This window comes from Miniopterus natalensis, chromosome 1 (assembly GCF_054644295.1).
Source record: "Miniopterus natalensis isolate mMinNat1 chromosome 1, mMinNat1.hap1, whole genome shotgun sequence".
NCBI lineage: Eukaryota > Metazoa > Chordata > Mammalia > Chiroptera > Miniopteridae > Miniopterus > Miniopterus natalensis.
This window is the reverse complement of record NC_142081.1, coordinates 8,242,400-8,264,878: the sequence shown is the minus strand read 5'-3', so window position 1 is coordinate 8,264,878 and position 22,479 is coordinate 8,242,400. Positions and strand designations below refer to the sequence as shown.

General features: G+C 39.5%; 1 protein-coding gene across 3 annotated transcripts in view; it reads left to right on the top strand.

The window, feature by feature from the left end:
• UNC79 (unc-79 subunit of NALCN channel complex) overlaps positions 1–22,479 on the top strand; it is a 161,654-nt gene that overhangs the window by 67,768 nt on the left and 71,407 nt on the right. For 2 of the 3 annotated variants that reach the window (XM_087813833.1, XM_087813832.1), the window contains exons 18-23: positions 2,598–2,677; positions 2,762–2,910; positions 7,084–7,241; positions 11,001–11,182; positions 12,934–13,135; positions 13,751–13,930. In XM_087813833.1, coding sequence (XP_087669959.1) covers positions 2,598–2,677; positions 2,762–2,910; positions 7,084–7,241; positions 11,001–11,182; positions 12,934–13,135; positions 13,751–13,930 — 951 coding nt within the window. Of the gene's footprint in view, positions 1–2,597; positions 2,678–2,761; positions 2,911–7,083; positions 7,242–11,000; positions 11,183–12,933; positions 13,136–13,750; positions 13,931–15,339; positions 15,406–22,479 lie in introns of all 3 variants that reach the window. The other variant, XM_087813828.1, reaches the window with a different exon arrangement.

Here is a 22,479-nt window from a genome sequence, read left to right as displayed (position 1 = left end):
GCGTGTGACCAGGACTCTGGACAGGCTCACTATGGATAGATGTGCAATTTGTGCTCTAAGGCTGGTTGGCTTGGCTCCGAGCTGGGAGAGAGGCTGGCCTCTTTCCAGGTGCTTAAAGGCTCTGTGTGGGCTAACTGGGGACAGCAAGATGGCAGGCAGACCCGGAGTCAGACTCTAGCTCCTCACGCTGAAGGCGCTTCAGGAAGTTAGGATGTGATTCCAGGTGCCTCTGGGAAAGCCTGATTTCTAGGTCTGCATTGCGGCACTCTGGGAATGTATACAGGACCTGGAACAAATCTGAGCAGCTTTTAATCTTCCTGCTTCCACTGTCCTGAACTAGGCTGGCTCCTGGGAGGCCCATCCCCAGAAGCAAAGTTTGGGCAGCATGGGCTTTCTATCAGTCCCTCAGTGAACAGCACATATTGTTGTGTGACTATCGTGTGGGGTTCATTGTAGGTCCTGGGTGTCGTAGTCAGACCAAGGTGACTACATCGTTACTACAGAACTCTTGGTTGGAACTAACTGCTTCTGCGTGCATGGTATAAATGGTCAGTTGACTGTGGCTATCCTGGCTCACTATTTAGAACCATTGACACTTAGAATTTGAAGGAACACCTGAGATGACCCACTTCATTGGTTTTCAGTGTGTACTAGGAGTTGTACAGGCTCTCTGTTGTTTCCTTTGGACCTTCATTATTTGGGCCGGCAATTGGTAGGAAGACGTGGGTAAATGATGAAGACTCAGGCTGCCCACCCTGCTTCACCCAGATTCTCTGACTTGCTCTATTTCATGCATTGGAGATCTGGGTAAAGTTTCCTTTGAACAGAGTATTCCATAGAAAATAAATTTGAGACCTGCTGACTCTAGTTCAGACTCCTACTTTGCAGGTGAGGAGATACATCCCAGAGGAGTTAAACAACTTGCCTCTTCTCATGAAGCTCGTATTATTCGATCCTTATATATGCTTTATGCTTACCATGCTGCCAGAACGGTACTGGAGCAGCTGGATCGCCTGAGGAGTTGAAACACAAACAAAGTGAATGAGCTCCGCCCACTCACCCCCAATTCTGAGTATCTCTGGGGTGGGGCCTGGGAATTGGATATCCAAATATTATAAAACTAGTTAGTGTCAGGGTTGAGACTAGAACCTATGTCTCCTGGTTTACTTAGAATTAATTATACTTACTGAGGCCCAGGCCCAGGCTGCGTTAATGTCCAAAGGAAGCAAGGATTTCACTTATGATCCAGTAACCTGTACTCTTTATATGCAAACATATTTTTAAACCTAAGATAGCACACAAATCAATTAACTGCCACTTTTATTTCTTTATATGTGAGGTTTTCTTTGAACGATGCTTAAAATTAAGCCATTTATTTTCATAAATGACTCTTTTCCTTGCGCAATTATTACCAACTCTACTTGTTTAAGCATTTCCTCTATTTTTCTTCCCCAGACACGGAGTCAGGCTCCCGTCACAGCTTCTGGTCCATTCTCCTACGTTTACTCTCTGCTGTCTTGCAGGATGCAGTGATAAATTGTCCCCTCAGGGAGGTCTCCATTAATTTCCTTTCAAGACCAGCCTCCCCTGCTGCTCAGCACCCAGTCCTGCTTCTGCTTTGTGGGCCTTCAGGCAGTAGTCTTGAGCTCCTCTGCCACAGAACAAACGGCTGCTCTGCCTCCATGTTCAGTGATTCCTCCTTCCTTTCAGAGTTTTTCCTATTTCTGCGTTTTGTGGCCTGGTGCCTATTTCTTCTGGCAGTCAGATATCTCTTCCATTAAAAATATTTTTAAAACTTTCACCCTAGACAAAACAGAGTTGAGTGCTGATAACAAGTATTTAAAACACGTTAGGGTGGAAGATCTCCAATAAACTATCTAGTATATACACCAAGGGGGTTTGACTCCCATTGTTTCTGATCCTAGGAATTGTCAAAGCTTCTAACAGTGATTTGAAAACATTTTACACTAGTTTCGACATCTGGTTACCTTGTGAATTCTTTTTCCTAGCATGCTTCATGTACAATACACTGCCACCCTTTACCATAGGGGCAGAGATTTTAGAGATCCTCATAAGAAAATAAAGCCATGAGTAGCTGTTCTGATTTGAGTATACTCAGCTTCTTTAAAATACTGGCTTTTTGAGTGAGTCTATGGGATAAATCCCTCCTAATACCACTTGAATACCTCTCTTTAATACCGGCTTATCTCCCTTTCAGTTAGGAATGCATACCTAGCCAGGTCCCAGGCCCCTACAGGTAGCAGCAGAACTGGCAGCCCACAGGGTCATAGGGGTGGCCTGGGGTCGCTTCAGGTAGCCAAAGGCATCTGAGTACAGGATGGACTACACGGTGGAAAATGGAAGATGAGAACCCCAAATCTAGAAGGTTTCTCCCTTCACTTGCATTATAGAAGGGATATATGCTAACCTGGAGAGCAAATCAAAACATTAAAATGCATACACCAAAATGCAAAACACTAAAAATGCGTACATCCTATGTCTGTTTTTACTCCTCTTGGCTTTATGACCTGATCAGTTCATGAACGGTGGGGGAAGGGAGGAGTTATGCTAACCTTTGTGTAATTATTTCCTCCCAGCAGTAAAGAATGATACTGAAAGAAAGTTTTGCTACCAACAGCTTCCAGTAACTTTGAGACTAATATACACCATTTTCCAGGTATATATTTTGGAATATTTGAATTTTTGGTTTGGTAGAGTTGCTGTTTTAGATAATGAAGTAACCATGTGCTTCTTTGCGTAGGAAATGGCTAAGTTTGAAGAGCCAGACATTCTTTTTAATATGCTCAATTGCTTGAAGATTCTCTGTCTACATGGAGAGTGTTTATACATTGCTAGAAAAGATCACCCTCAATTTTTAGCCTACATTCAGGATCATATGTTGATTGCAAGGTATGTCTTCCTTTTTTTGGTATGTTAGGCTTTAGCTATGAAAATTAAAGTTAGAATAAGACTTACCAACCCATTTAGACTACTTTTCTTAGCCAGGACAGCCTAATCACCTATGGGAACTATTTTTGTTTAGTTAAATTATTAAGCATGTCGATATGAGTAATAATAATTTTCTTTGCAAGATACTATAGAAATAGAAAAGGCAAAATAAAGATTATTTTATGCCTTTCAGTTTTTAGATGGCTTAAGAATATAGCATGCCCTAGAAAAATGTCAACAGGTACTAAATTAATATTTACCTAGTAAAACTGAGTAAGGACTTAATTTCTTACTTGAAATAGAACTGATAGACATCTAAAATCTTTCCATATATTATCTGATAAGGTATTTTTTTAAAGACTACCCAGGCATTCTGAAAAAAACAAGAAAATATTGCCCTGGATCTACATAGTGTTTTTCTTTCTGAGAAACTTCAAATAACTGTTATAATCTTTCCTGAAAATAAGCAGAAAAATATTATCCTCATTTCATATGTAAGAGAATGAGGTGATTAAAAAAAGGGAAAGGTTGGTTCATATTAACATGGCGACCAAACCAAGTTGAGACTCTATTTGTCTTTCCTCGTTTTGTTCATTTATTTACTCATTTATTCAAAAATATTATTGAGGGCTTACTACACACATCATTATTCTGGGTCATTTTGGGAATTTGCAGTCTGGTTCGGAAGAGGGTGAATGGTATGTGTACAGAAGGTGACCACCTAATTTATTATTAAAATTGGTCTACTTTTGAAGCTGAAGAGGGGATGTTTTTCATGATAACCTCAAAACAATAAGTATAAAGTAGGCTAAGATCTTGGATAAACGAAGACACATGGTCACCTCTGTATATATGAGTTACTGTCAATCCTGGGATGTGTGATGGGTGACTTGTTTTGTATAGTTCACAGGCGAGAGAGGTCATTTTTGGATGACAAGAGAAGCCTCAGGAGCAGATACCACTTGGATGGGCATTGAGATAATGATAGAATTTTGATGGGTAGAGGTTGGAGATAGGCAAGCCATCTCGTAGAAAATGGGAATGTCAAGAGTAAACAGATGGCATAGTTGGAAAGAAGGGCATACTTAGGTGACAGTAAGGTTTTATTTTGCTGCGTGGTGTCGTCTTAGGGGAGTAATGGAAAATGAGGCTGGAGAAGCGGGTTGGGACCCACATGTGAAGGGCCTTGAAGACGGGGACTTTATTTAATAATGTTTGGAGATCTAGGGAAGATCTTAAAACTATGAACAGGGTCAGAGTTATACTTTAATAGCATGAATATGGAGAAAAGAGAGATCCTTGGGAACCACCCACATTGAAAGGAGTGCAATGACATGGTGCAAGGGCCTAAGTAATATAAAGATATAACACAGAACTTTCTTCTAAAAAATTTGTTAGGGAAGGAAGGGAAAGATCATATACTCAGAGGGGGAAGGGAATGGGTGTCAAGGATTTTTAGGAGAAAAATCTGAACATATTTATGGTCAGTGGGAGAGAATCAGAGGAAAGGGAGTAGTTGCTGGAGCCAGGTCCTGGAAGGCAAGAGTATTCATTCAAGAACAAAGGCTGTATGGAAAAGAGGGGGGATGCCCTTTCCTTTGAAAGAATACACATTTTGAGGAAAAGAGAAATAAAGTGTTAAGGGGAGTTCATAACAGGTGATTTAAACCTTAAGAATAGTAGGTGCTGCTGTCTCTTCTGAGGGGGAGGTGATGAGATTGGGTTGGTAGCTTGCAGAACATGGGAAAAAAGAATGGAACAGCCCGTAGGAGGAAAGCAGTAAGGAGTCAACCAGAAATAACCAAAAATTTGCCAACTTCAGGCCCAGCTGAAGTTAGCTAGTACCGCCTTGTGGTGGACCAAGCGAGGAGGACTTTGCGATTCTTTTTCATTGGTGCTCCAGGGATGTGGGAGAGTTGAGAGAAAGGGGGTAACATCTACAAAGGCCCTATTTCCAATAAGGTCATATTCTGAGGTCTGGGTGGATATGGTTTTTTTGGAGTGGGGACACTGTTCCACACAGGACAGAAGCATACTGTGGGAAAGGTAGAGGATTTCAAGAAGTTCCTCATAGTAAAATGGGGCTTCTACTGGTGCAGTGGGAGGAGCTGTTGGAAGGCTGGACATGGCTGACCTGGATGTGGGGAAGAGTAGCAATGATCTGAAAGGCCCCGCAAATCCAGGCAAAAGCAGTGAAGGAAGAGGGCCAGGAGTTAGGCAGAAGCTCTCTTCATTCCAGGAGAGTGGCAATACTAAGTGGGCCGACTTTTGTTGTTAAAGTCACCTCTATCGGATATGTACTTGGGACAAACGGATCATTGGTGCCATGGAATCTCTGCCTCAGCCTTTGGGCTACGCTCTTCCATTTTGCAAACAAAGCTGCTTTAGGGAACTGAGAAAGCCATGTGGGGTTGGCCAAGTCCAGGGATTTTTGCCACTGAGGAGGTTTTCTAGCAGTGCCGTGTACGGTTTGCTTCCTTCTGCTAGGCTGAAAGTTCCTTTGCATTCTCTATAGGGCCTGTTGTATAGAAGCATCGTCATCCTTAGCCTCACAATGGTGACAGTAGTGTGAGGTTTTTGAATACCTACTATATGTCAAGCACTATGCATTTCATACAGCTAGCATTGGGAGGAAGTGGAAGTTCAGACAAGTTACATTTACACTTGGTTACACAGCTAATTATTGTCAGTGTGGATTAGATCCATATTTGTCTGATTTCCACAACTCAGATGAAGCATATAGTGTTTGAAAATTACTCCTTTTCATTCTGTAGGTCTGGTATGTCTTCTGAGATACCAGCAACTTTAGTGACTTGTACCTCAATGTATTCTCTATAAAATGGAGGTACTGTGCCACTCCTCTCATCTTTTAGGGGTATATGATGAGTTTTTTAAAGTCACAAATAGTTTTGATTCTGTATCAACTCTGGAGCCAAATAGAAAACAAAATAAAACAACAAAAACAAACAAATGAAAAGCATACTTTAAGTAATTGAATGAAAGCCCGGCCTGCAGGGCTCAGTGGTTGAGCAGCCTCCCAGTCAGGGCACATGCCCACGTGGCAGGCTCCATTCCCGGTAGGGGGCGTGCAGGAGGCAGCCGATCAGTGACTCCCTCATCACTGATGTTTCTGTCTTTCCCTCTCCCTTCCTCTCTCCGAAAGAAATAAAAAACAAACATTTAAATAATTAAATGAAAGATTTAAAACCTATAATATATTATTACTAAAAACACATCTTCAGAGTTATTCTGGTAGAAATTGACAGACACGTAGCTAAACTTGCTAGAGTACATATCACCAGTAGTGGCCTGGTTTTAGGCACGGCTTGTACTCATAAGGTGTTACAGGGATTGCTCTCTCTCCCCACTTTTCTTCTTTCTCACTCCTCTCTCCTTTCCCCCTCTCCGTCACTTAGCTGCACCCCATCTGTGTGGGCTTCTCAGCGGGCTGTTCCTGTGAGAAGGAGAGAGATCTCTGTCCCAGAGTCCATATCAACACCTGGAAAGAGGATTCCGCTTTCCCAGACTTACGTCATATGTCCACCCGTAGACTAAATATTCTATTCGAGGCATTGAAGTACTTTGATCAGCATGGGCTTTGTGTTCATTCTTACAATAGGCAAAGGGGGAGGGAGCTTGATTGACAGCTCTGCCAGTTGTCCAGGCTGTTCTTAATAGAAAAAGAGTTGTCCCTTGCTAGGGCAGTAAGAGGAAAAGGCTACTAGGCAGGCAAAGCCAACAAAATGCCCCAGCTGTTCAGTATAAGAGAAAAAATCACTATCACATCATGATCTTAATATAACTAGTATCAATTTTATACATTATTTAACAGTCATTGTTCATTTCTATACCTGAATTTAAAATATAGTTAAAAATTTTTATGTTGAAAATGTAATGTTAGGTGGTGTTTTTCTATGTTGTTACATAAAAGTAATTACTTTAAAAAAACATTAACAGAACAGAGCATAGGAAAAGTGTATCAGAGGATTATTGTCTTGTGGATGAATGTAATTTCACTAAAGTCATTCCTACCAGCTATGTGTTAACTATACTTCTTATAAATTGAGATAATAGTATTTTCTTTGTAGAAAGGTTTTCATAACTTTAACCACTTTGCCTCTTCTTGATTTCCAGCCTGTGGAGAGTTGTCAAGTCTGAGTTCTCCCAGTTATCTTCATTGGCAGTTCCTCTCCTTCTCCATGCTTTGTCACTTCCTCATGGTGCTGACATCTTCTGGACAATCATAAATGGCAATTTTAACAGCAAAGACTGGAAGATGAGGTTTGAAGCAGGTACCTCTGTATTAGCTTAACGATTCTCTCTGGATCACATCGCAAACCAGATGTCCAGTTATGAGAGCTCTTTCTGGCCCTCCGTTTTCCTCCTTTCTTTTTAAAGGGCGTTTTCCTGCTTTCTGATATTCTTTGTTGTTTCTACTTAGCTGAGCTTCCTTGATAATAGTATTTTGCAGAATGGTCCTTAGGTAGGGTGACCCAGTCTAGTTTGCCTAGGATAGTCCCAGTTTATGCCTGTCAACTAGATGTATTTACTAATTTTCCCCTTGTTTATTTTCAAATGGGCCCTGGCTTGAATGATCAATCATGTAGTCAACCTAATGGGTTATTTGCATCAGAATAACTGGGAATGTTAGTTAAAAACACTGATTACAATGTTACAGTGGAATATTGGTTCTTGAACTTAATTTGTTCCAGAGGCTGTTTGAGAAGCAATTTGTTCGAAAACCGAATCATATTTTACCCCCATTAGAAATAATGTAAATTGAAGTAATCAATTCCAAACCCTCAAATAATTTTCTGTTTTAACCTTTCTTATATACAATACATGTCTAATGTACTGTTTAATCTATAAACAAGCACTTCTTTTTTTAAATTATCAAGCCACCTCCTACTAGCCTTAAACAAATCACTTTCAGCACTCATTCCAGGGGTGTCTTTCAGGAGATCAGTATGCAGCATCTTCGCTTTTTCACATATCATTGCCTCTGAAATGAACTGCTTTTCGTTCATCCAAATCAACAATATTTCTACCTCTTCATTTGCCTGTGATGAGTTTCATGAGCATTTCACACCCTTAGCAACATCAGCACTCTTGATGACCTCTTTAAGTTTTAAAAGTGTGCTAATCATTCATTTTGCCAACAACAAAAGCAAAAAAACATGAAAATATTCACAGCACAATTTCCTGAGATGTTAACAACGCAAGGTTTAGTGGTAAACTGACTCATACTTGCACATACTCTCCTTTGTCACCTGAGAGACACTTTTTGTCATGCTGAGGTATCAGCATGAAACAGTTGTCAAGAGAACCACAATTTTGTTTGACAACCAAGACATTTTTTTCCCTTGAACAACTTGGTCAAGAACTGAATTGTTTGAGATGGGAGATGTTTGAGTACCGAGGTTTGACTATATTGGGCCTCATCCTAGACCTACTGAATGAGAATCTCAGAAAGTAAGGCCAGGAATCAACATTTTTAACATGTTCTCCAGGTAATTGAGTGGAATTTGAGAAGCTCTGCTGTTACACCCTTGCCATTGAAGCATCAGGGGCCAAGTATTGGACAGTGATGGATATAATATCCTAGTACTTAGAATGAAACTTCTCAGAGGAACCTAGTATGGAAGGAAAATGGATGTGTTCTCTTAGCCTCACATATGCTGGCTTCACTGCCACTGCATTCTGCTAGTACTTCTGTTCTCAAGGGGCAGCGAGCAGGGTTGGCCTACCGTAGTGTGCCTTATCAGAATGGTTCTCTATATGTTAGTGTCTCAAAAATTGGGCAAAGAAATGGAAGTTCCATCAGGGGAGCTAACTATTATTGTTTAGAGTTCAGTTTCCTAATCTTTGGCCACCTCAAAGAGTTCTTGCTTTTTAATGCCCTATGAATTCCAGGGGCTGGTGTATTTATATGGTAGTACATGATGCTGTTAGGAATTAGATCAGAGCAAAAATTTCTAGCAAAAAACAACATGATATTGACAACATTTTATAGGCATTAACTACAAATAAAGCAGATAAATATTTCATTCCAATGGAAGGATTAGATTGTTGCCAGATTAATCTTCTGAATCACATCTCTGGTTATGTTGCTTTTCTACTCAAAAAATTTTAATTGGTTTTCAGTGGCTAGAGAATAAAGTTCAGACTCTTCAAATGGATGTTCAAAGCCTCCCATGGTTTGTTGCAGACTCATTTCCCGCTCTTCTTTCTTCACATGCTTCACATGCCGCTGCACCTTCCCCATTGCTCCCTGCTTCCCCTCACCCACGTCCTGGCCTTTCCCTGTTCTCAATCTGAAATTTTCTTTTCTTCTAGGGCCCATTCAAATGCCCCCTCCACTTGAACCGCCTTCAAATGCCCCCACTGAGTTCCACTTTCTCGCTTCCCTTGGTGGAAAATAGTTTCTTTATTCCATGATCTCCCATAGCATTTTATTTATACATCATTAGCAATATTTACAGCTTTTCATATTACATTTTGGTTATAGTTGTACTTGTCTTACCTCTTTTAGTCGACTTGACTTTGAAGTCAAGACCTGTGAATAATTCACATATTAGTCTGCTTGGGCTGCCATAAGAGAATACCATAGACTGGGTGGCTTAAACAACAGCAATTTTTTTTCTTACAGTGCCGGAGGCTGGGAGTCCAAGATCAAGGTGCCAGCCAATTTAGTACCTTGGTGAGGGCACTCTTCCTGGCCTATAGATGGTCACCTTCTTGCTCTGTCCTCACATGGCAGAGGGAGGGGGCTTTGGTTTTCCTTCTGCTTTTTATAAGGGCACAGATCCCATCATGGGGGCCTCTCTCATGATCTCATCTAAACCTAATGACTTCCCAAGGTCCCAGCTCCAGATGCCATCACATTGTGGGTAAGGGCTTCAACGTGTAAATTTTTTGGGGGGGTGGGGGGGACACAATTCAGTCCCTAACAGTTCATTTTTCCATTTACTTGCATCTCCCCAACAAATACCTAGCATCATTTCTTAGTTATATATATATTTAAAATATGTGAACTTATTGAATAAATAATAGACTTATTGAATAAATATAATATATATGGGAACAATAAAAAGAGTATAAGAGCAGACTCCTGTTCTCAGAAGTTCTCAATTTAATTGATGAGACCAAATACGAACATGTAAGAGGTTAAGAAACTATAAAGGTGTAAATGTAATTCAAGATCACAAAAGATGTGTCATACAGCTATGTGTGAACACACAAATGCCATGTCTAAATGAATAGTATTTCGGCAGGAGTTCATGGGATGGAAAGACCACTCTAGGAGGTCAGAGTGGACTTCACAGAACATGTAGAATTCTAACAGCGGATTCTTTCAAGGGTGGTAGAATGTCCATTACCAGAGAAGAATAGAAAAAATATTCTGGGCTGCTGGACCAGCTTAAGCAAAGTACTGAAACGTCTTTATTTGCATGAAACTATATTGCTTCATTATCTACTATGACTTTTTATCAAGCTATGTTTTAAGAGTGGCTGGAATCATTTAACATAGATTTGCGGAATAATTTAAAATCTATCAAGCAAGGGTGCATCTATTTCATTGAAGAAATACTCTCTATAGCACCAGGAAGACTGGTTGTCATTTCACATCGTGACACACTGAGTGTGGAGTCGAGGGTCCAGAATCTAGAGCCAGGACTGGTAGGCACTTCCCATCTTCCTGTGTTGTCTGGGGAACTTCTACAGAGTGGACAAAGAAAAGAGCATGGAGACATTTTTGAATAGTTTGAAATACTGCTAGAAGTTAAACAAAGAGAAAGACCATTAAAAAAAGGAAAAAAAGACAACCCAGAACTAAATCAAAGCTGCCTGACAGAAAAATACTGCACTGAGTAGAAATGGTCTCTGCTGCAGAGATAAAACAGAGCACTTGAAAAGGAGGCATTAGACTTTACTTTTGGTATTTAAAATCAGTGTATGGGGAGCCCAGAGTTACCCTTATCTCTGTGGGTTTAGTGCTCAGACTATCTAAATAAATGTAATTTCTTTTTGTTGTGTCTTTTACATTGCAGTGGAAAAAGTGGCTGTAATTTGTAGATTTCTGGATATTCACTCAGTGACCAAAAACCACCTGCTAAAGTACTCGCTTGCACATGCCTTCTGCTGCTTTCTGACGGCTGTGGAGGACGTCAACCCCGCAGTGGCCACCAGGGCTGGCCTCCTGCTTGACACCATAAAGAGGCCGGCGCTGCAGGTGATGTCCCTCAGTGTGTGTTATCTGCTCTGCAGATGGTACCCTGCTCCGCTCCACTAAATCACTGAGTTATTTGTCACATAAACACACGTACTACTGATGATGATGATGATAACAGTGGAAATTGTTAAGTTGGGAAAAGCATCCCAGAATCACATTGTATTAACAGACCTCTCGTTTTTATTTGTTGGTATTTTCTTTTTAGTCTTTGTCCATGTGCTGAATCACTTCTGACAGATGTAATTATTGTATAACTTGTTTTTTGTGGCAGATTATTAAATTAAGCTTGTTTATTTATACCATTTCGCTGGCTTCTGGGCTGAAAGGCCTTTTATTAGAGGCTAGATGCTAAGAGAAATCAGATGAATTATAATATAAATCAAAGCAAACCATGAGATGGTAAATATGCTACCAAAATGAAATCTACAAATTAAAGCCAAAGTAACATGAAATATGAGACCTGGAGAGAGTTGTACATTTATCTTATTTGGCACCTGTATTTTATAGTTGAAGAGACCAAGTCTCAGAGATAGTGTCACTTATCTGAGGACACAGAATGAATTCATGGGAGAACTAAGACTAGAACCTCCAAAGTCCTGATCTTCTGTTTTTCCACATTGCTGCCTGATTTATTATTAAGTTATTATTAAAACTAATAATAATGGCAAGAGCTAACATTTATCAAATAGCTATTGTGTTTCCAGGGCGGTGTATTGAAAGTATCCCATCATGTATTACCTCATTTAATCCCCACAATAACATTTAGTGTGTTCCCATTTTACAGATAGAGAAGCTAAGGGTTAGAAAGATTAAGTAGTTTCAGAGTCACAGGGCTAGTAAGTGGTAGAGCAAACTCAGGTCTGACTCACAATAAAGTCATGTTCTTAACTATGTGTGTGTGTGTGTGTGCATGTGCACGTGTACACTGCCTCCCAATCATTATAAGGGTTTTTCCTGTAAAAAAGACTAAGAAGGAAGGGCAGATGGTTTAGGATCTGAAATATTCTAGGGTTATGCTGCCTATGGATGCACACCCTCCCTTGTAAAAACTCCCAGCGGTTTTCTAGATAGTCCTCTGTTGGTCTTAATAAAACTAGGTGGTTGTATGTCTTACCCCTGCTCAGGGCCTGGAATATAGGAGGCACTCATTAGATGGGAGTTGAATGAATTAATAGTTTGGTTGGGTGAATTAGTTTTTTTTAAAAAAGGGAATGGTAGACTCATATACTAGAGAAATAGATGCTCAACCCATTCCTTGTTTGAGTTTTTAAGACTCTGTGTTTAACTCACGTTCCAAGAAGGTATTATTTTCTTTTAGAATCACTAAAAGAATTCTAAAATCTAAATTTCTTTTAGAAATTTTAACTCTAAATATTAGAATTTAACATTGAAAGGGAATTTAAAGACCACCTTCTTGTGTATTCTGAAATGTAGCTTTGGAAGTATGCTTCTCTTATTGAAACTACAGACATTAAGAAACATTGGTTTGAGGGTATTTGGATAAAAAAATTAATAACATACATTTAGTTCAGATTTTTGAGTCAAAATTCAAGAGATATTCTACAATTAGGAGAAACTTCTTTTGTATTTTTCTACTAAAATTTCCAATAAAAAAGATCTCAGTTTGCTCCTTCTGCGTTATAAATATAGACTGAGGAGTTTGCCTTGTTTCACTGACTGCTTAGTGTATTTGATTTGAAGCAGCTTAGATGTTTACATCTGACTTTTCTTTTTCCCCTCCTTTTCCCCAGGGTCTGTGTCTTTGTCTTGACTTCCAGTTTGATACTGTGGTTAAAGATCGGCCCACAATATTGAGCAAGCTTTTACTTTTGCATTTTCTTAAGCAAGATATTCCTGCTTTGAGCTGGGAGTTCTTCGTCAACAGATTCGAGACACTTTCTTTGGAAGCTCAGCTGCATTTGGATTGTAACAAAGAATTTCCCTTTCCTACAAGTAAGCAAAATGAAGAACTTGATTTAAAGAGTGGCAGTTCCTATGCTTGTGCTTCCAGCTAGCTAAGCAGAAGACGCTCTGCGCGTAGTTTAATCTCCCATCATGGAGGATGCCTTCACTTCGTGTACTTAGTTCATCAAATGTGTGTTGAATATCTACTGTAGTAATCTACAGATGAACTATTTTCTGGCATTCTGAAATCATAATTCTTCTCATTTCTTTGAGGACTTGTGAGAATCATTCATGACTGTCTGTCCCTTAGATATTCAGTCATCATGTTTGTAATGTTTGTGAGATATATTTGCACCTTGCATGCTTTTTAATCAGTTACCTACAACTCTAACTAGATGGGGAAAAGACTTTGGTCACTCAACTAGTTACCCAGCAATGACAAAGTTAGATAATTTAATCTTATTTAGACAATAGTCATGATAGGCAATAGTCATGATTTTTAATGTTAAGACTTAATAGCATCAAGAGAGAAAGGTAGATCATCCATGTATCCATGAAGGATGGTTTTTAATACTGAAAAATACGCACAGATGGATGGTTTCAAGCTAGTTGCATAACATAGCCAGTTAAGGAAAATGACAACCTCTAATTCCTTTTGCAAAGCTATCACCGCTGTAAGGACCAATGTCGCCAACCTCAGTGACGCCGCACTGTGGAAGATCAAGAGGGCTCGCTTTGCGAGGAACCGCCAGAAGAGCGTGCGGTCCCTGAGGGACAGCGTGAAGGGGCCCTCGGAGTCCAAGAGGGCGCTCTCCCTCCCTGAGACCCTAACCTCCAAAATTCGTTGAGTATCTTCTTTCATCCTTCCTTGAAGTCTGTTGAATGTTTTCCTGAGGCTGACTTGTCTTGTTGAATGTTCAGAGAGTAGCGTATTTAGCAAACAGCTCGGTCATCAGGTTTGGCCTTTGGATTCCCTAGAGGGTCACCGCAGGGGTGTTAGTGCCCTGGTGGCTTTTTCTAGTTTTGGGGTGAAGCAAAGCCTTGATCCAGAAGTAGATTGTTCAGTAGATTGTTTTGAAATGTGGCAGGCAGCAAATCCATTGATGCTTGGCTTGAAAGTAGAAGCATTTGCTCCCAAGTCCTCAAATGTGAAGGTTTGCACCAGCCTGGTAACCTGAGAGCTTCCCGGATAAGACTTTGACAAGACTCTGACATTTTCATTTAATGCATGATAGAGGCAGCAGCCAAACCAGCCTCCAGACAAACCAGAAATAATGGCTGCTTTTGAAAGGAGAAATCAGGTGGAGAGGCTGGATTTCTGCTCAACTTTAAAAACTTCATTACCAACTTTAAAAAAAGACCGTCTATACTTCTTTTCTAAAGGTCTTTATATTGTACTTTTAAAGAGAACAAACTTTTCCTTAAATCACCAAATCACTAGATGAACTCTAATGATTAGCAATGGCTCATGAATGGGAAATAGTTAAAAATTCATAACTAATTAAATCATCATATTAGTGAATGGATATATTAAAATATATTGCTAACCTGTAAAATTTATTAAATGATCTAATTTTTTATTTTTAACTGCTGTGAAGTTAATAAAATAACACCATAAAACATATTTCTTATCCTGTTAGAAGCTGAAAAGTTTGCTTTTTCATTGGCATTTATTAGTAACATGATCATTTTTAACCATAAATATGATTTGATTTTATTTATTGCATTTTCCTCAATTTTTCGACAAGCTAAGGGAATGTAGTATTTTGAACTTTGGAAGAATCAATAAAAGCCCTTTAAGCAATCAGTAATCCAGGTGTCCAGAGAGCAAAGATAATAACAGATGCCCATTTAAGAATATGTGGTGGTAACGTGAGGCCCCAGGTGAAACTGAGTCAGATCCTAAAAACCAAAACCTAGATCAAATAAATGACAATTTCTGTAAGAACTTCCCAGCTCTTTTAGACTCTAACTGATCAGTTTGGGATATAAAGTTTATTTATTGTTACTTCTTATTAATTGATTCACATGACAATTTTGAAGATTAAGAATTAAAGTAACATTGAACAATGTTCTTGAGATTCAAATAAACCACAAAATTTTTGTGATGTAAACATCTTTTATGTGATGTTAATTACAAATAGGAAAACTAAATTTGCCCCTACTATCCAATGCAGTTAGCACTGACTATATTTTCTAGGCTCAACTTGTTTTTAATGCTTATTTAAATAGAGTTGTTGTTGATTTTTAAGCTGTGAGGTTGACCAGGCATGAGCAGTCTGCTCCAGCTCTCGGTGGGACACCCGAACAGATGCCAGGTGGGTACTTCTGACTTGAAGGGCTGTGTGCAACTGTCTCTCACAGGTGGACAAGGTAAAGAGTGAGGTGTCTCTGGACCAGAGTGATAGAGTTAGGAGTTGCAAACTCAAAGGGTCTTCACCCCAGATGCTCAAGCATTTGGGGCCCTGACATGGCAATTCTTTTTCTTTTAATATTTGATGCTGTTAACTTTTGGTCCAGTAAGAAGCATCCTGTTACCCCAGTATGCACTTTTCCCCAGAGAGCCAATATGACCAGAACTATACCTAGTACTTATATTTGTATGTGTATTTACACATAGAAATATTATGTTCATATATATCTGCTATAGGAAAAACATACATTTCATTTGCATTTCAGCAGGTTATACATTTGAACCACTATCATTCGCTCATCCCCTTGGCCATCCTTGATTCTTTGCAACTCTACATGCATTTCTGTCTCTCAGAGAAAGGAGGGTTTCCATTGTTTGGAGGACCATGGGGTCATATTCAGCTTGGTACAGTGTAACTATCACTTGATGTTCATGATAGGTTACAGTTTATCATGAATTATCCCAAGGGTTAAGGGGACACAGGCAAGACTAGTACAGACTAAATGTTATTCACACAAATAGTGCCATAACTCGCTGGGAAAACTGTGAAAGTTCTGGATACCTGCTTATTTGTCAGAAACATACTTGGTAACTGCTACCTATATGTCATGTTAGAGAAGATTTGGTTTTTCAGTTTTTATTTTCTAAGAATAGTTTTAAGATAAACTTTTCAGAATGGTCTCAGAAGGAAAATTTCAAGTAGGGAGACTTTGAAGACTGTGTGTTCTGTGTTAGAAAGAGGCAATTAGGGGGAACAGGAGGACAGGAGCGAGAGCCCCAAGGTTATGACTGCAGATGGCAGATGTTGGCTGGAGTGTATTTTCTCTTACAAAATCGATGAGAAAAAAGGGATGGCAAACACTTGGCAGAGTCTCTCTGCCTTATTTTGTGCATCACTTGTGTCTCAACTGAGGTGAAAGAAAGAATAAAAATAAGAACTTCTGATCCTGAGCTCATTGCAAATGTGAAATGCATCCAGTTCCCCTGCAGTTAGGTCTTTTTGAAATTGGTCTTCTGCAATTTCACAAACTATATTTGACCCCATCTTTTCTGTCTTAAGGCTTCATTGAAAAGCTAGTTTGTAATTATTATCACCCATTATAACAATCCAACCTCTCATATCTCTTTGGGAAAATGTATGCATACATTTCTTGATGTTAAGAAAAGCCTTCAGGCATCTAATTGTCCCATCAAAAGTGACCAGATGGAAAGGGGGCAAATAACAGCATTGTTCATATTAAATATACAGATAATTTACATGAGACTACCATAAGCAAAACTTGCTTAGATTTGAAAACTTATAAATTGCTTATAAGACACTTTTAAACTAGTTTTTCATTATTATTTACTGGACACTGAATGTTTTAATTTGGAGGCAAAGACATGCCAGGACAGCCAGAAGACTGCAGGATGGTTTAAGATAGTAATTAAATGGAAATTGAAGACCTTGCTACTTGAATATACTTTTGTTCTGTGCAGGTAATGAGCTCCTCCGTGCAAGACCTCTTATTGATTAGGCCTGAAGTAAAGCAAATGCCCTTTAATTATGCCGCAAGACTTAACTTTAATTGTTGTTTAAGGCTGAACTTTTTGGCACTGGATTTACAATTTATGGCTCTCTGATCTTAGCATGCACAGCAAATTTTGCAACAGAAATACACTTGTATAGAGGGTGTACTCTGCAAGGCTAGTGAAGAGCTGCATTCCTCTGTGACAGTTATAAGTCAAATCAAAGGCATTTTGCATGTATATAAAATTCATAGAATGCTGTAGCTGAAACATTAGAAATAGGCTAATATTCTTATTTTACAGAAGAGGAAACTTAGGTTCCCAGAAAAGAGCAAGTGTCACAGGTTTGTTGGTAGCAAACGGATCTGGGTCTCAAGCCCAGATATCTTGATCTCTCTTGCAAGGCATGTGTGATAATTGCTAGTAAGAGTTCCACGCCTTTATTTAATCCCAGCTGATGGAAATACACACTTTGACCCGCTCATCTGAAATTGGTATAATTATAATTGGATGTAAAGTGTATTTTCACTGATGCTGTGAGAACTAGGAATTCTTTGTCTTTGATGACTCAGAACATCTCTTGAATATTAGTTGAGCTAATGCAGCAGTTATGGCATTTTACCGAACAAACAGTATCCGTTCCATGTGATCACAGGGAGCTCAGTTATATCTTGTCCCTCATCTCTGGTAATGACTAGCCACGCAGTAGCAGGTAAATAATAATACTTCATATATGTATAGAACTTCTGTCTAATAGAGTGTTTTTATGCAAATCATCTGATTTTGATTTTACAGCAACTATGGATATATGTAAAGTATTATTATTTTTTCATTTTGCATATGGACAGGAACACTGAGGTGCTGAGGAATTAAGAAATTCTGTTTGGATGACTTGCTGAAGATCAGATATAAGTAACTAGTTAGGGATAGAACAGATCCTGAGTCCAGGAGACTTGATTTGCTTCCTTCCCGCTACAGCCGCCTCTTGAGGAATTGGTTTTGGGTACTCCTGCCCTTTGGGACATGAGCACACTGGTCTAGTTATGGAGCTTACCTGGGCATTCAGGTCTGCTACAGTGAGCATCCAGACCAAAGGACCTTTCTGGTTGGAACCCATGGGTTTGTCTAGAGCTATCCTAATCCCTAAAGAGATATGGGTGCTCTATTCCAGCCTATAGAGAAATCCTGAGATCTCTTGGTCTGAATTTGTATCAATAAGAGAAGGTGCCCAATGCTAGGTAGCATTGGTAAAACCTGTATTGACCTTTCCTGCCTCCCTCTTAGTGTCCCGGCCTAGACTTCCAAATTGCTTCTCCTTGGACTCTCTCTTTCTAGAAAGATGGTTTACAATTCAAATATTCACTAACTTCAAAATACCTATTGATCATTATGACCCAATAAATCAAAGAGTACAGTTGACCTTTTGTAGGAATGCTCTTGTTTGAAATGATAGTTTTGGGAAATGACAGTTTCTATGGAACAAACATTTATTGGGCACCTGCTGTACTAGTAAATACAAAAAATGCAAAGATTCGTTAGATATTTTTATATTCTCAGCTTGCTTATAGTGAAGTAAGAGAGATAAAGTATGAACATAAGTAAATTCCCCCAGAGTGGAAGTGTTAGTACTACAGGACGGCTCACGTCAAATGCAATGTGAGGAGAGCTGGGGGCACCAGGGAAGGTCTGAAACGCTGCGCCTGGTCCGGTGGTGGGATGTAAATGCATGGAGACAGACTGTGGGGTAGGAAGAGGCCCAGGCAGAAATGGGGAGCACGTGAGGATACAGTCAGTCACCAGCCCCAGCTTTACAGCCCCTCTGTTGGCTGTGTGCACACACAACAGAGCTGCTGTAGACAGAGCTGTAAGTTGAGTTAATGAGCTAGGGAGACCAATGAGGAACTTCCGAAATAATGCACCTCGTTTACAGTGCTTGATCTTTGGCTTCTCTCAACCAAATGCAGAGTAAGCTCACGGAAGGGGCCCTTTCTTCCTCTGCTTATCACTTGTTGGTTTGACAGTGGCTTCTGTGAGTTGACTTCCACAGAGGGATGCTCCCTATTTCCCTGGCCACTTCCTGGCTGTTTGGGGACTTCATCCACTTGTCTCCTCTAGAGAAGACAAGATCTGAAATATTTATTTGAATTCAGTATACTTAGACATTTACGAATAATAAGCCCCATGTTCTCTGAAGGATTTAAAATCGGATAAAACATAGCACTTGCCTTCAAGGAGCCTTTTTTCTTATAGGGGAAATAAGGCAAGTGAATGAATGAAAAGTTGTGCCTTGCAGAGAAGTTCCTTGTCACACGAGAGTTAGGAAGTGCTAAAGGACTTCTGTCCGTTCTTCCTTTTCTCCCTCCCATCTGCCCTCCTTTCTTGTCTTTGGAGATTTACAGAGTTTAGGGATCACATCCAGTTGCTGAGAAGAGGGTGGGCACATGTAATAAGAATGGCTCCTGGGGACTAGATCCATAGGGTTAAATTGGGGTGGGGGTGGAGGACCACTCTATATGGTGAGGGGAGCACCAAGACATAAAGGTGGGAAATGCTGGCAATGTCCTGAGATCTGTGAGTAGCCCAGCTTGTGAGGATACTGAGCATTTGGGGTGGATGGAGAGACAGGATATAAGTCTGGAGAAGCAGATCCTGATCCTGCCTGGTTCCAAATTGTCTGAATAAATAAAATTGTATTATGCTTTGGAGTTTCAGTCAGTTGTGCTACTCTGTGGACAGATTACAACGGGCCCAGTCCATGTTAAAGTTATGGTAGGACTTACCTTTTTCTTTACAGAAATGGATAAAATCAAATCTCTTAACTCATTAAATCTCTGTAGTTAAAACAGATGCAGGAATTTCATAGACTAGAATTCAAGTGTTTTAATTGTCACACCTTAGGGAAAATATTGTAGGCGTTTAGTTTTAAAATGGAAGTTTTGTACCTTTATAGATAACTGACTATTGTCTTTATCAATTAAAAAAACTTCAACTTTTCTAAGCTTATTTTTCTTACAGATTTGATTAAGGTAGCTTTTCTTAATGATGAGTGTACCAGTCACAAGCCTACAGTATAGTAAAGAAAGATGACACACAAAGCACAAACTTGCAAAACCCACAACTGGAGGCATAATTATTGGAATGAAAAGAGATCTTCTCTATTTTATGCAATAGATCCCATTAACTAGTCCTTTTTTTAGTAAATGTAATGGTTTCTTAAAGAGCATTCATTCCTGGCTATTTGGAGAAACCAGAGTAGAGCAACAAGCTTAAAGCTAAAGCACCGAAGGGCACTGAAGACGAATCTAATATGAGGATAGGGCATTTGTGAAATGATACTTAGTCATTAGGAAAATGTAATTTGAGGGGAAAAGTTAAGGTTATATACTTTTAAAATAAATGTTTTCTTGCAGCGATAAGAATTTTGACATATTTAAAGGTGAAGTCTGATGGTTTATTTTCTAGACCTAAGCTGGGATAGAATGAAATAGCCGATGTCCTAGCTGGGCCTGGCCTGGAGTTTCCTTTCTTCTGTATTGAGTCTCTAGATTCTCAGGGCTCTAAAACAAAGTGCAACTCCTCCAACCCTCCTTAGTTCCACTTTTAACATTGGGACTTCGAAGCCCAGCCACTCTGGACTTGGAGGTGGCTGAGCAGGATTGAGTGATTCGTGCTGTCTGAAATTTTGCCCCCAGAGCTAAAATGAATCGAGGGATGAAGCTATACTGTAACAGCCATGACTTGCTGCTGCAATAACACTGAAACCTGCAGGGAACCTAGATTTTCACACTTGTCACATTCTTGGCCCAAGCTTGCCCAAAGCAATAACCTTCTAGTTGTAAAGTAATACTCTGGAGAAAAAAATCAAGATTAAATATTTTTCAGTGTTGAAAAGATCATTTTCTAACCTTTTTCTATTTGGGCTTTCTGAGGATTTACATAGATACTGCTTTTGGTTTAATCTTCTATTTCAAACATTTAATTTAATTATAACATACAGCGATGCTTCACATTTTTGGGCTCTTGGTGAAACAGGGTGATTTTTTAAAATGATGGCTGATGCATGGCTAAGAAATAATGATAATATTAACAATTTATTGCTCACTTTTCATGTGAAATACCATCATAAACAAATTCTTAGGTTTTATTTGAATAATTTTTGGTAAAAACTTCTCTAAAGTACATTACACGTATTTTTTGCACAGGCTCTATGAGACAGAAAATGTTAATATCCTAGGGTCTTATTGAAGTTTGTCAGATGCTTTCCCCTATGTTAGAAGCTCTTTGACTTAGTTGATTTCCCTGCCTCTTCTCACATTGTAAACTGTCCCTTCTCAGTGTATCACTTTTGAACAGACCAGCATTCTCCTGATCATCTGGGGAAAACTAGACAACCTAGCTTGTTGCCTTACTTGTAGTTCTAACCTAGTCAGTTCGAACTTGACATTACCTCATGCCACTGCTAAAGAGAAAAGTCACTGGGCTTGAGGCAGCTGGTTTCCACAGTCCCAATAAACGTTTCGTGTATCTTGTTTCTCTTGGCTGTGTGCTGGAAGACTGAGATTTTGCCGAATTGGTTGTTAATGGGTATAAATTACCACCTAACTCTTTGTTATGTGCTTTATACCATCATTCAATAAATGCAGGCAAGCTTTGGTTTATCATGGTTTGTAACCAAAGCTTGTCCTCATTTAGCAGAAGTTCTCCTTGCAGGGTGAGAGGTGGGAATGCCAGGGTGCTCACCTAACCCGCCAGGCAAAAACGGTTTCCAGCTTAGACATTCCGACGCAGCTGGTCAGGGGAAGGGCAAGAGCAGGCCCTGAACAGAATCCAGAGGAGCAGATCTTACTCTCGCTCCCCCAGAAGCCCTAGGCCAAACAGGGTCAGACGAGGCAGAAAAGCAAGGGGGCCAGGCTGCAATTCCTGACTTTGAAAAATAACAGAGAAAGTCAATGTCAGGGAGCTGCCCAGATACAGTTATTTGTTAGGTTAAGAATGCGTCAAGGGCAAAGGTATTTTTTTTCTTTCCATGTGAACTTTCAGCTCACCTTCACGTGGCGTTTCTTTTTTCTTTTTCCTTTTTAAAAAAAGTTCATGCTTCTTTCTTTCTGTCTGTGACCCTCCCTCCCCGTGTATTTCTCATTACATTCAGCAGGGCTTATAATTTGCTACTTATGATTTTTGCTGTATCATTGAGAGACTGCACACTGCTAATATCTCAGGATTTGAAAAAGAAAACTTTTTCACCAGCTGATTTATGAACATAACTGAATTGAGATAATAATTTAAACAAAATTAACCCAGTGGATGTTTTTGTGCTCAGTGGGTTTTAGAATATTATTATTATTTTTGGTTATTCTTACATGCTTTATTTTACAAAGCTGGAAGGGAAACCTCTCTTTATCACTGAGGATAAAACTTTGCCAAGTGATTTTAAAATGCACTAAATGAAAAGTGTGTTTAGGCGTTTGTC